We start from the raw sequence: 13,594 nt of genomic DNA on the forward strand, positions 1-13,594 counted from the left end.
TGTAGTGTTAATATATACTGATGGCTCTGTAACTGTTCTTTAAAGGGACTCTAATATTTTTTGGACTCGGGCAGACATGGCTCTAGCAGCGTGCTTATCTGTTTTCCCACTTTTGTCTGTTATATTTCCTTGGATTCGGGCAGACATTCTAGCTCTGGCACCATGGTTGTCTGTTTCCTGCTTCTGCCCTTTTGAATATATGCTGAATAAAACTTTCTTTTTGCTTTATTAGACTTTATGATGTTTTTCCTCTACAAGACATGGACTGCCACAAGAATGAACAAATCTGTCTTGGAAGAAGTGCAGCCAGAATGCTCCTTGGAAGCAAGGATGATGAGACTTCGTCTCTCGTACTTTGTACTTTGGACAAGTTATCATGAGGGACCAATCCCTGGAGAAGAACATCATGCTTGTTAAAATAGAAGGTCAGCAAAAAAAGAGGAAGATCCTCAATGAGATTATTACCACAATAATGCGGATTGGAGCCGCCTGCTGCAATAGCCAATTCTGAGACAGGGGTGAGGTGAGCAGCAAGAGTTTTATTATACATCGATATATAGGAGACAAAGGGGAATAGATTCCTCCAAAAAACCCATCTCCCCCACTGGAGATGGGCTTAAGGCTTTATAGGGACAGAATTATGGGTCTTAGAAGTTTGTGTGAGTTCCCCCTTGAGGTGGTCACGTCCCAGATGAGTTAATCTTTTCTTGGGGGTTATCTGGCGACATCCTGGTTTTCTTGTCCCAAGATGGGTGCTTTGTTTGATTTGTCATTTGTAAATCATTATCACTTGTTTTCCACCCTCCAGGGAGGAACATCAGTTAATCTTAAACCTTTTGTGGAGACTGGAACCAAAGGGAAAAACAAAATCATGAGACAATGTGGCAGTTAGCAATGGGGAGTAAATAATAGTGAGCCAGGCCTATGCAGCCTCTTCCAAGGTGGATTGACAGCAGTGACTACAACAGTGAGTTCAAGCATAACAGCGATGGCGCAGGATGGAGCATTTTCGTTCTGTTGTACATAGGGTCGCTATGAGTTGGAACTGACTCCATGGCGCCTAACAACAATAACTCTGGCCTTCACTCCTTGTCCTCACTCCAAGCCTTAGTCACTCCCCTTTGTTTATTCTGCAAAAGTTTTAACTCCTGGCTCCTGCACCTTCTCCACCAAATCTTTTGAGGGCCTTCAGCACCCACATCAGGGCACCTGGATCTCTTCTCCTCCCATAGTCTCCTCCTCTACTCCAATGGGTTTAGATGTTTTCAGGAAGAACTTCCATCTGCTTCCGCGGCCAGGTTTCCCAACTCCCCGCAGCTAGGCCTCCTAGCTCTGTGCATGGGCCCACAAGGGCTGGGACTAGGGTGAAGTAAGTGAGGGCTTAGGGCACAAAATCTAAAGAAGCACTCACCCTCACACAAGTGAAAGGTTGATACCCAGAGTGAATACCTCCTTAAATGTTGCACCCTAGGCCCCTCTCTTCCTCTGAGATCCACCCATGGAATGGGCACCTGGGCTTGTCCCCTCCTACATCCTCAGGGCTATGTCTTCTGCACTATTAGTGTTGATAGCCAAGGCAGCCAGGAGCTGCTTGGCCATTAGCAAATCAAATCTTAGGTGATGGCAAAGGGTGTGGCTCAATTTGGAACTGCTTAGACCAAATGAAACCAGCTGCCTCCTGTCTATTGTCCTCAAAGTGCTGGGTGTGGCTCAAGCCAGTCAAGCCCAGTTTACTAGCCTATAAGCCAAGGAAAAAAATGTGATTTGTCTAACTGTACCTGAGCACCATGATAACCTACATAGTCCATAATGTTTGTATATACTTCCTTGTGAGAGAAAGTATAAAAGGTTCTGCCTCCCCATCTGGGGTCCTAAAAGCTAGCAAGCAGCCATCTAAAATGAATCAGTTGGTCCCAACCACCTGGAGTAAAGGAGAAGGAAGAACATCAAAGACACAAGGAAAGTATTAGCCCAAGAGACAGAAAGGGGCACATAAACCAGAGACTTCATCAGCCTGAGACCAGAAGAACTAGATGGTGCCCGGCTACCACCAATGACCGCCTTGACAGGGAACACAACAGAGAGTCCCTGATGGAGCAGGAGAAAGGTGGTTTGCAGAACTCAAATTCTAGTAAAAAGATCAGACTTAATGGTCTGAGTGAGAGTGGAGGAACCCCAGAAACCCTGGCCCCTGGACTCTCTGTCAACCCAGAATTAGAACAATTCCGGAGGCCAACTCTTCAAAGATTGGGCTGGACTGTGGAACATAAAATGATACTTGTGAAGAGTGTGCTTCTTAGCTCAAGTAGATATATGAGACTAAATGGGCAGCTCCTGTCCAGAGGTGAGATGAGAAGGCAGAGAGGTTTAGGAGCTGGTTGAATGGACACAAGAAATCAGGCGTGGAAAGGAGGAGTGTACTGTCACAGTATAGGGAGAGCAACTGGGGTCACATAACAGTGTATGTATAAATTTTTGTATGAGAGACTGACTTGAATTGTAAACTTTCACTTAAACTACAACAATAAAAATAAATTAATTAGTTAAAAAAAAGAAAAAAGATTCTGCCTCCCTTTGTTCGGGGAGCTTAATTTTAGGTATATACCTCCTTGCTCCTTGCCTGCACGGTTGCAATAAACACTCTTCCTCCCCCGTCACCTCAGTGTGTCTTTATTGAGGAGAAGCCGCACGGAGCAGAACCTGCTTTAGGTAACAGCTTCTACTGCATCTCTCCCTTCAGCTGCAAACAAATCTCCCAACCCTATACCGACCTCCCTTGGCGCAACTTTGCTCTCCAGTCTTTGCCTCATTCTTCTGCTCCTGTTTACAGCAAGGTAAAAATCATCCCAACTTGCTGTCACCATTTTCTCTTCTTCCAGCCTCTCCCAGGAGTTGTCCTTGACTTTCACCCAATCAGCAAGGCGAGTTGTTGACTCAGTGCCCATGTCTCACATTCAACTCACTCTAGTCTAAGCCACCTGTCCCACTGCCCTGCCTTGGCAAGTGTTACCTCTGCCCTTAATTCTCATCACCTAATTAATTAATACCTGGGCTCTGTGGGTGTTAAGAGGTCCCCAGTTCCTCCTAGCTCAGGATTTCATTACAAAGCTCCCTATGTTAACTGAACAATAAAGTACTTTCTTCCTAATCCTTAGGTTTCTTCCTGTGACTACTGGCGTAAGGGTTCTCATGTACTCTGCCCCTTACTGCACCATTGTTTAGGGAGCCTGGCCCTGATGATGACCAAGTTAATAGTAAAAATGTGGAATGAAGAAAAGACTTAGGAGCATATCTGTATGTGTATGTGAGTAAAAAAAAAAGTGTGTCTACCCATATCTAGCTATTCAGTTGATCAAGATGGAAGCAAAGGCTAAAAGTCCAGGGAACCAACCACAATGAGGTATCATTCCCATTGCTGTTGATTCTCTTCCGACTCATTGTGACCCTATAAAACAGAGTAGAACTGCCCCATAGGGTTTCCAAGGCTGTAAATCTTTACAGAAGCAGACTGTCACATCTTTATCCTGCAGAGCGGCTGGTGGATTTGAACTACTGGCCTTTCAGTTAGCAGCTGAGCACTTATGCACTGCACCACCAGGGCTCTTAGATACCATTCCACATCCATTAAAATGAATAAAATTTAAAAGACTGACAATACAAAGTGTTGGTGAGGATATGTTTGATGTGCTGAATTGCTTTTATATGGCCTTTCTTGCCATGGTCTTGTAACTTCTACAAAATGATTGGGTGGGACTATGTAAATAAATTGCTTGTGGCCCACCAAGGGGATTGGACAGCTTGCTAACAAGCAAATAAGGTGCATGGGACCCTGTGGGGCTGGGACCATGGAAATAAGGTGTATTGAACCCTAATGAGAGGATTGGTCAGTTTTGCCTCCTACTAGGCTTAAAAAGAGAGCCAATTCTAGAGCAGAGGGTTGTCCTTACTACCACCAAGAAAAAGAAAAGCCAGGAGTGGAGTGTATCCTTTGGACGCAGGGTCGCTGCACTGAGAACCCCATAGACCCAGGAGACAGACCTGTAACAGTGGAGAAGGCATGAGATGATGAGAAGCAGTGGCAAGCGCAGCAGAGAGATGGCAGCAACAGAACCAGGAGACTGCCACAAGATGGCGCGATGCGCTTCCCAGCCCACAGAGCAAGGGGCTAGCTGACCCACAGAGCAATAAAGCTGAGCACCTTCAAGCAGAAGTCTTCCTGCTGGGGTGGGGTGCCTCCAGGCACTTCTAAGCAGAGCTAACAGAGCTGTGTAACACTTTGCTGTAGCAGGGCAGAGGCTGGCCTGAGGGATGAGGGCTAAGGGCCAAGAGAGGAGGCCTGTCCTGATAGCTGAAAGAAGCCTGTCCTGAGGGGACTGAGGGGTTTGGGAGGAGCCCTGCACAACCGAGAGGAGCCTTTTTCTAGAGGCCGAGCACCTGGACCCAGGCCCAAGCAGGGCCCGGTGGCAGAGGCCTCCCTGTGAGCACAGCCGGAGTAGAAGCTGTCCTGATCGAAGAACTGTATCCTGAGTTGTACCTGTCACTTCCCTAATAAACCCTATAATTGTGAATATGTCTGAGTTCCATGTGCCCATTCCAATGAATTATTAAACCCCAGCAGAGAATGCTGTGGAAGGGACAGCTGGTGTCAGAGTTGATAAAAAGGTTGAAAAGAGGTATGTTTGACCTCCACCTCATAGGACTCAGCCTTGGGCTGATGGCTGATAATGATTCTTTCCTGCCGTTTGTGAAGTCAGACAAGGAAGTCTGATGGCATGCCATTTTTACAATATGGAGTAACTGGAACTCTCATACATGGATGATGGGGATGCAAAGTAGCACAGTCACTTTGGAAAAGAGTTTGATATTTTCATAAAAAGTTAAACATACACTTGCCATATGACCCAGCAATTCCACACTTAGGTATTTACCCAAGAGAAATGAAAACATATGTCCACACAAAGACCTGTCTGAAAATATTAATAGTGGCTTTATTCAAAATAGCCCCCAAATTGAAATCTCTCAAATGTTCAACAATTGGTGAATGAGTAAACACAATGTAGCATAGCCATACAACAAAATACCACTCAGCAATAAAAGGAAAGAACTACTGGTTGAATCTCAGAAACATCATGCTAAGTAAAAGAAGCCAATCACAAATTATTCCATTTATATGGCATTCTAGAAAAGGCAAATTATAGCAACAAAAAGTAATGCAGTGGTTGGCTGGGGCCAGGAGCTGGGGCAGGTATTGATGACAAAGGGGCACGAGGAAACTCTTTGGAGCCAAGAAGCATTCTAAAACTTGATGTGGTGGTGGTTGTACGTCTGTATCCATTTACCCAAATTTATCAAACTGTACACCTAAAATGGGTGACTTTAATTGTAATTCACTCATTCCACAATAAAGCTGTTTAAAAATAACTATTAAGAAGCCTTTTAAAAAGTTCCAGGAACCCATTTTTGGAAAGTTACTGTTACATCTGCAGGACTGAAAAAGATAAAGAGGCATGCAGCAGGTGTTCAGTAAATGATTGCAGCAAACAGTGGAAGCATTTTGCACCAGCCAGTGTTCTCTGAAAGGAAAGCCCCTCTCTCTCAGGAGTTCAAGTCACCCCAACCTCAAGTTTATCTTTATCTGCCATCTGGTGGCCAGAGTAGGCAACACAGGAATCTTCAACTGTCACGCCAGACTTCAAGGCCTTAAGTTTGGGCTTCATGCTGTGGACAGAGAGAACAGGTACTTTTCCTGTGGGAAAACTAGCGCCCACAGAGGGCAAGTTGGTCAGAGGTAGGGGCACAGGGGAAGTTCTAGGGTTTATGGGACAAGAGATGTAGCCTCTTAATGACAGAGAAAAAATGTTTTGGTGGAACAAAGGCAGATTGAACACAGTTTTGGTACCTTTGTATGCTGAGATAAAATACGAGAGGATTTTTTTTATTTTTTAATTTTTGGGGATGAAGTGGGAGGACAGAAAGTTTAGGGGCAGCAATGAGGTAAGTAGGAACACTAGTCATGTGGATGCCCACACTGAGCAGGGGTGAAGTCAGGGGGCTGGGGGTTTGGCAAGGGGAATCTGAAAGATAAGGGGAGACCTCCCCGGTTGGAGAGGCCCTCAAGGGATCTGGGGGACAGTGGTCTCTTCTCCTCAATATGCCTGGGCCTTCTGACCCCTTCATCCCACTTCCAAGAAACATCCCACAGATAAACAGCTTTACCGTGTGCTACAATCATGTTTTTGGGACCTGCCTGGCTCTCCTGGCCACATGTGGCCTGCCCAGGCTCCAGAGGCCCACGGACAAGCCCAGTCCTGCTTCTTGCAAAAATGGGGTCGGTCTCCAGACATATGTAAGGGGGTGGGTGGGTTGTTTTCAATGTCAGTGATAGAAGACATTTAATCTAAGGGGACAACAGATAGGGACAGTGACTTTTACAGTCTTGGTGACCGTGGTGACTGAGATCTCGGAGCTCCAAGGACCCCTGGTATTGCATTTTCTATTGGCTACTTACAGATATGAGAACATGTGGGGCTTGCTGAGAGGTGAACTTGCTGAGAGCTTCTGATACCCTGTTGCAGAAGCTGGGATGCACCCAGAAGCATCCTCCTTTAAGGCACGAGAAGGCCATGAGGCTTGGAGGAGAGGAGAGAGAGGGGGAGGGTGGAAGGGAGGATGGGGCCCAAGGCCCAGTGGCGTTTGAGGGAGAGGACCCAGGGCAGGGTTGGTGGCTAACTGCATGCAGTAGGTTCTTAATAAATGTTTGCTGAATGAATGGATTGAAGAATGAAAAAACTGCCATGTGAATGAAGGAATAAACTTCTGGCTCCTTGGGGTGTGTGTGGGGTCCCATTGGGCCGACTCCACCTGCTCTCAAGCCCATCCTCCACCTCCGGACCCAGGGAGCTACAGCTCTGTGTGCTTCTCCTTGGCCTCCATTAGTGCCTGGATCTTCTGGGGCAGGGTCTTCGTCCAGAACGGGAGCCTATGGGCCTTTAGGGCCCGGCCCACCGTGGGCTGCATGTTCAGCTGCAGGTATTGCTCCTCCTGGTCAAACATGGGCCAGTGGGGCAGACCCTTGCCATTGGGGTTCCTGTAGACCAGCAGGACAGTACAAGGATCACTGTGAGCCCTGCTGAGCCTAGCCCCGGACAGCCTTACTGCGGTCAGTCAGCACGGTGACGAAGCAGGCCAAGTGGGCTTGAGGAAGGAGGGGGAAGTTTTCCAGATATAGGAAAGAAACCACCTCCCACTAGAGTGTCAGCTCCATGAGGGGCAGGGCAACCTGGTCAGGCTCTGGTGGTAACATGGCACTGTTACCCACCCTCCAGGTCACTGCGAGATGGGACAAGTGCCCAGCACCCACAACACCCCTCTCTGTCCCTGTGGTTCCTGGCACTTGGGAAGGGGCTGTCATGCAATTAAGGACACGTGCATGCTAATGGGGTCACCACAGACAAGGGGAGCCCTGGATGGGGTACAAGCCCCCATGGAGGTTGAGGTAGGGGTACATCATCTCACCCATTTCAAGCAAAGTTGGTCCAGTACTTCATCACTTTCGTGCTCAGCAGCTTCTCCTCCTCAGTGATTTCAACTGCAGAGAGGACAAAGGCCCAGGTCAGGGTCGACCCCATTCTAGCTGCCAGTTCATACATTTGGATCACCCCACCACACTTGCCATCCCAGGTGTAACTTTCCCCTGGCTCCTCCTGGCTGTGTCTGGAACACCCTGCTCCCCGCAGGCCAGGCTGTCTGCCTGCTCCCCACAGCCCAGGGGAGCCAGGCCCTCCTCTTGCCCCAACCTCGTAAACTTATCCCAGCTCTGGATGACCCAACACTGGGCTCATTCCTGGCCCAGAAGGTCCTTTTCTTCCTTCTGACACTGGAAAGTCATTTAAGACACAAATATGCCTTTGAAATCCCTCTGCGGTACCCATGTGGAAACCCGTCTTCGGGTAGGGAGGGGTAGAGGGAGCACAGGCCCTGGGTCCACAGAGTCTTGTAATCCAATTCTGGCTCAGACTTTTTAGCTGTAAGATCTTGAAACACATATCCTGTCCTCTCTCTGAGCCTCAGTTTCATCATCTGTACAGTGAAGGCAATCACCCCTCAGTTACCCAGTCACGGTTGCATTCCACCTCTTGGGGAATATGGAGCCTCCAAGGGATCCCACCCAGGAAGACTCACTGCAGCTGTTCCACGAGAAAGATCCGAAGACAAAAAGAATCTCATCACCATGGTCTGCCTTCACATAGGGTGGTTTGATGTCCTTAAAGAAGCTAGGCTGATGCTGGAACTCGTAGAAGTAGACAGGGGCATGGGAACCTGGGGGTGGGGTGGGGAGACTGTGATATGACAGCCCCTCAGCTAGAGGTTTCCTGTGTCACCCATGGTGATGAGATACCTAAGTTCAAGGCTGGCTGGAATCTGGACAATGGTGTAGGGGAGCCTCATGCTGGAGCAGGGGCAGTCGGAATGGCCTGGGTTCAAATCCTGTCCTCGGAACTTCCTAGCTGTGTGGTCTTGGGCAAGTCACTGAAATCACTAAATCTAGTCTCCTTACCTGTAAAATGGGGAGAATGTCTGTCTCTTAGAATAGAGCTTACCTGAGATCCACAGCTCTGAGCTGTCCTCTTCCCAGTTGGGCCTTTATTACAGACATACTCATGCTGAAAATTTGCTACTTGGAGGGCAGGAATCACGAAAATGGAGTCCCCCATCATCTCATGGAACTGGGCTCAGAGGGTCTGGGGGTCACTACTGTTCCCCCATCAGGTCGCCAACCTCAGGAGGCATTGTCTATTCCAGGTAGATCAGGAAGAGTCCGGTTAGGCAGACTGCTGGGGCAGGGAGGTAGCAGTGTCAGGGTGGAGGATATGTGGGACAGGAAACGGGGAAAGGGACCAAGCTCTGCGGTGACCCCATGCACAAACACACATTTGCTCATGGGGGATGCCACATGGGCAGGATATCTACAGGATGGAACAGGAAAGGAGCCCCTTCCCATTGGCGCTGGACCCCAGGACCCTCACCGTCAGTGCTGACATATTCCGCAGGATAGCCTGTATGGTCTGTCTTTCCATTTCCTGGTTATCAGAGATGCCTATGCTCTGGGGTGGGGGAGAGTCTTGAGTTGGGGGTAGGATGAGTCTGAAGCTACTAAGCCCTGAGGCCACCCTACCAGATGGGCTCCTCTGGCATCCGGGGTTTGGGGCTGGGGCTCACCGTAGCGATAAGCCAGCCGTACTCATCATTGCTGACACCGATGATACTGGGTACAGGCTGAAAGTCATCAAAGGCCAGCAACTCCTGGGGGTGCCTGGGGAGGAAGACCCCGTCCACCATGCCTGTGATGATCTTGAAGGGCTGAGGAGCATGCAAGGTCAGGGAGCAAGGCTCAATACCTAGAAAAGGCCTGGAACGTTTTCTGATACCTGTTGGTGCATCCCACACCATCCTAGCTCCTCCCAGGATGCTCATACCCACCCCAGGAGGTCCAACACCTGCACTTCCTTGTCTGGAGTTCCCATCTAGGGCTCTGAGGACATCAAGACATGGAAATGGAGTAACTTGCCTGGGGAGTATGAAGGGTACCTAGGCCTACCTGCTCTGCACCTTATAGCCCCCCACCTCCTCCACACCTGGCCCATCCAGCCCCACCTTGTTGATGGCCAGAATCTCCTCTTCACTCTTGTCCCGCAGACAGCTCACCAGAGCCTCTGAGTCCACCTGGCCACAGGCCGACAGGTTGGCCACCATCTATAAAGGGACCAGGCAGGGGCTGACTTGTCCTTCCAGGTAGGGGAAGGTTTGCCCAAGGCCCCTACTGGGAGCAGGTGCACTTCAAATCTCCTAGGGTTTTATGTGTGGGCTCCTGTGGTTTCAAAATTTTCAAATTCCCTGATGCTCAGAGGGCTCAGCCAGAGGGGCCATCCACCAGCCTGGGTGATTCTGCCTCTGCTGGGGGCCCTCAAGCCAGCAGCTTTGTGGGCCACAGAACACACTCAGCGTCTGCAATGGTAGAGGCCTGTGGATTCTGACCCTTGAGCCCCTCAGTAATCTCTGAGTAGGTGGAAGTTCTCAAAGCATCCAGATGGCAGGGAAGTCCTCGTTATCCCCATTTAACAGGTGGAATAATGGAGGATCTGAGAGGTAATGGATGATGCAGCAGGTCTGGGCTCCCCATGATTGGGGCACTCACTGTGGAGACCACGTCAGATGAGCTGGCAATGAGGCCAGGCAGCACGGCCACACCACTCTCCATGATGGCACCATGGAAGAGTCCTTGGGACATAGGGGACAGGACATGTAAGGACACACTTGTGCCACCTGCAGACTCACCAAAAATGGTGACACGGCCAGGGTCACCTCCAAAATGGGCGATCTTCTGCTGGACCCAGCGCAGTGCAGCCACTTGGTCCAGGTAGCCCCAGTTGCCAGTTGCATGCTTGTCTCCAGTGCTGAGAGGTGACAAGGACAGGGATCACAAGGCTATCCTGGCTCTGCTCAGCCACATTGCCCAGTCCAGCCCCAGCCTCACCAGAAGAAACCCAGGATACCCAGGCAGTACTGGATAATGACCACCACCACATCCTCGAAGGCCACCAAGGCAGAGCCATCATACATAGAGGCCATGCCCAACATGAGCCCACCGCCGTGGATCCACACCATCACCCAGGGAAATTGAGGCATAGGTACTGCGTGGCTCCCACCCAACCCAAACTCCACCAGGGCTTCTACCTAGGCTAATCACTGCTTTGATTTTGTCCACCTACCCACATAGACAGAACTCCAGCAAGACAGGGTCACATCTTCATGACCTGGGCCAAGTGTGACCCAAGTTCTATCAGAACAACCAGGCCTCCCATCCTTTGAGGCCTGCCCCATGTATCAAAGTCTGGCTCCATTTCTCCCAGAACCCTCTCTAAGGAGGAATGAAAGGGGTCATCTCCCTGACTGTCTCACAGGCACATTCATTAAATGTGGCCCTACAGCTGACCCATGGCTGGGGTCTCTGGCGACCTCCAAGTACAGCCCTTGGGCACCTGAGGGCCTCCTGGACACCATCCCAGGGCCATAGCTTCTCCAGGAGCAGCTGGAGGTCTGTGACACTATGCCTGGGGTCAGATGGCTACCATGGGTAGGAAGCACTCTTGAACCTGATGATCAAAGTGGTGGTTCCTGGTGAGAGGCCTCCCAACAGGGTCTGTGCTGCAGTGGGCCAGTCTGATCTTATCCTTTCAAATCTTCTTGCAAAAGAAGTGTCCTCCCACACCCGTAGTCGGCCATGGCTGGCACTCACAGGCAAGTTGATGCCCTCGCGGGTGTGGGCAGGTGTGTAGACATTGAGGTACAGGCAGTCTTCAGACATGTGGGTGAAAGGCAGGGTTCTATACAACAGGTTCTGCATCATCTTTTCTATTGTAGCATGATCCTGCAAACAGCTGGTGGCCATGGCAGACAGTTGGTCCTGGGGCTGTTCTGTGGCCAGAATCAGACCCTGGGCCCACATTTGCTCCCAGCCACCATCAGCCCCTCTCCCCTCTCCGATATCCTGCTTATACATGGTCCTTCCCTGAAGTCCCTTACCACTAAGTTATGGGCCACAAGCTTTGAACAAGCTCTGGGCCAATGGCATCTGGCCCTGCTGGTTGGCACAATGAGAGTGAGGGTCCTCAGGGAGCCACCTCTGCTGCTCTCCTCAGGGATCTGCAGTGTTTGCTGCTGGGGTCAGGGGCTCCTATAAAGTTCACAGAACCAGTCCAAGCCACTCCAGAGACACCTCCCACTGGTGGCAGAGAATACTTGGTATAACCAGAGAAATGGGAGATCCATGTCTCTGCTCATCCCTTCAGTACCTGGGGTTAAATCCCTTCAGGTGCCAGGCTCTGAGCCAGGAACCTGGGCCAGTGACTCTAACCCTCAGCAAGCTTACAGGGGCGGGGTGGGGCAGGGGTGTGGAGAATGGGGTAGAAACCCACCAAACTTGTTGTAGGGGTTTAGATGAGATGACAACTGTAGGCTGACCCAGAGTTCAGAGTACCTCCCACCCTGCAGCTTGGAGTTCCCTGGACCCCTAGGGGAGAGCTTACATGGCTGGGTGGGAAGTCCTATCCCTCACACCACTCCACGGTTCAGGGGGCTGAGGGGGTGCAAACCGCAGTGGCCCCAAGGGCGACTTGGCAAAGGGAATTCCCAGGAAGGTGTGGACTCCCACTTCGGTGCCCTTCACATGGACAAGGCTCCCCTGCACCTGCCCCGTGTGCGTTGTCTGGATGGGGCTGGCAGAGTCCCGTCCTGTGGGCAGAGAGAAGAACATCAGGATGGCATCTGCCCAATCAGCTATTGGAACTGCTGGCTCCTTCCTATTCACAGCTCAGCTCAAGGGATCCTGCTCTACAAACACACACTTTACAAACTTCCTGCATGTGATCATGCCCCTACTTCTAACCCACCTGCTTTCACTGGCCCTGGTCCCAGACTTTCCCACCAGGCTCAGTGAGGCTCCTTGGGGCTTAACACTCTGACTCAGTCCCGTGAGCTTTAAACAAATGGTGCTTTATGGAGTAGGAGTGTCCTTTCAACTAACTGTGTGCCAGTCTTGTGAGACAATAGGGAATATGGGTATCCGACGGACATGGTTCCTGTCCTCAGTGGTAAGAAATAACATAAAGGAGGCATCCTACAAACAAGGAGTGATATTGGTGAGGAGAGCTACAAAAGAGAAGGGCAGCTATAGCTAGAAGTAAAAAGTGACAGTCTGCCCTGCTGTGGGGATCAGACAGAGAGGAGGTGATTGAAGGTTACCTGACAGGAAAGAGCCAATATTCTTAATAGATAAAGAGTTTCTACCCACTAGGAAAAAAAAAAAAAGGAATATGTTCAGTCAGATAAGCCATACAAATAATAGCTCCTAAGCAAAAGAAAAGATGTCCACCTCACTCATGCTGAGAGAAACGCACACTGAGATCTGACTGTGATGTCAGTCAAAGACTTTTGTCGCAAGAAGCGCAACAATCATAAACAGCACCACATACAAAGTAGTCTTGCCAAAACAAAATGTAAAGTCTGATTCTAATCAAGCCTCTAGAATATAAATACAAGTTTACAGGGAATACAGGATGTTAAAAGACGACACAGGGATGCAATCAGCAAAAACCAAACTGTGGGACCCTCTATGGAGCAAATAACCTGGTTTTTTCAACATAACGACAAAGTCACAAGGACAATAAAAGAGAGGCAGGGGGGAATCGAGGATTGAAAAACACTCAAGAAATACATAAAAAAAAGAGAGATAATAACAAGTGTTGGTGAGGATGTGGAGAAATTGGGACCCTCATACATTGCTGGTGGGAATGTAAAATGGTGCAATTGCTTTGGAACACAGTCTGCTTTTTAAAAACATCCTGTAAATATCATTTCTGAGACATGATTTAGGAAATAATATTGATTTAGGAAATAATATGCTCCTTGAGCATAGAGAATGTGACCCAGCCAGAGCTGGGCTCACAAGGACACATCAACGGGGCCCTGAGGTATAAAGACAATAGCTAAGATAATCTTGGAAAATATCTTTTAGGGAACTTTTCACATAAGCCAA

General features: G+C 49.4%; 1 protein-coding gene across 1 annotated transcript in view; it reads right to left on the reverse strand.

Moving 5' to 3' along the window:
- Positions 1 to 6,900: 6,900 nt before the first annotated feature.
- Positions 6,901 to 13,594, reverse strand: part of CES2 (carboxylesterase 2) — a 10,342-nt gene continuing 3,648 nt past the window's right edge. The window contains 12 exon segments of the mRNA XM_004371511.1: positions 6,901 to 7,087; positions 7,516 to 7,588; positions 8,182 to 8,319; positions 8,651 to 8,763; positions 8,765 to 8,793; positions 9,027 to 9,104; positions 9,220 to 9,360; positions 9,655 to 9,753; positions 10,196 to 10,454; positions 10,535 to 10,691; positions 11,293 to 11,438; positions 12,087 to 12,291. Coding sequence (XP_004371568.1) covers positions 6,901 to 7,087; positions 7,516 to 7,588; positions 8,182 to 8,319; positions 8,651 to 8,763; positions 8,765 to 8,793; positions 9,027 to 9,104; positions 9,220 to 9,360; positions 9,655 to 9,753; positions 10,196 to 10,454; positions 10,535 to 10,691; positions 11,293 to 11,438; positions 12,087 to 12,291 — 1,625 coding nt within the window.

This window comes from Trichechus manatus, unplaced genomic scaffold (genome assembly GCF_000243295.1).
Source record: "Trichechus manatus latirostris isolate Lorelei unplaced genomic scaffold, TriManLat1.0 scaffold00014, whole genome shotgun sequence".
NCBI classification, from domain to species: Eukaryota; Metazoa; Chordata; class Mammalia; order Sirenia; family Trichechidae; genus Trichechus; species Trichechus manatus.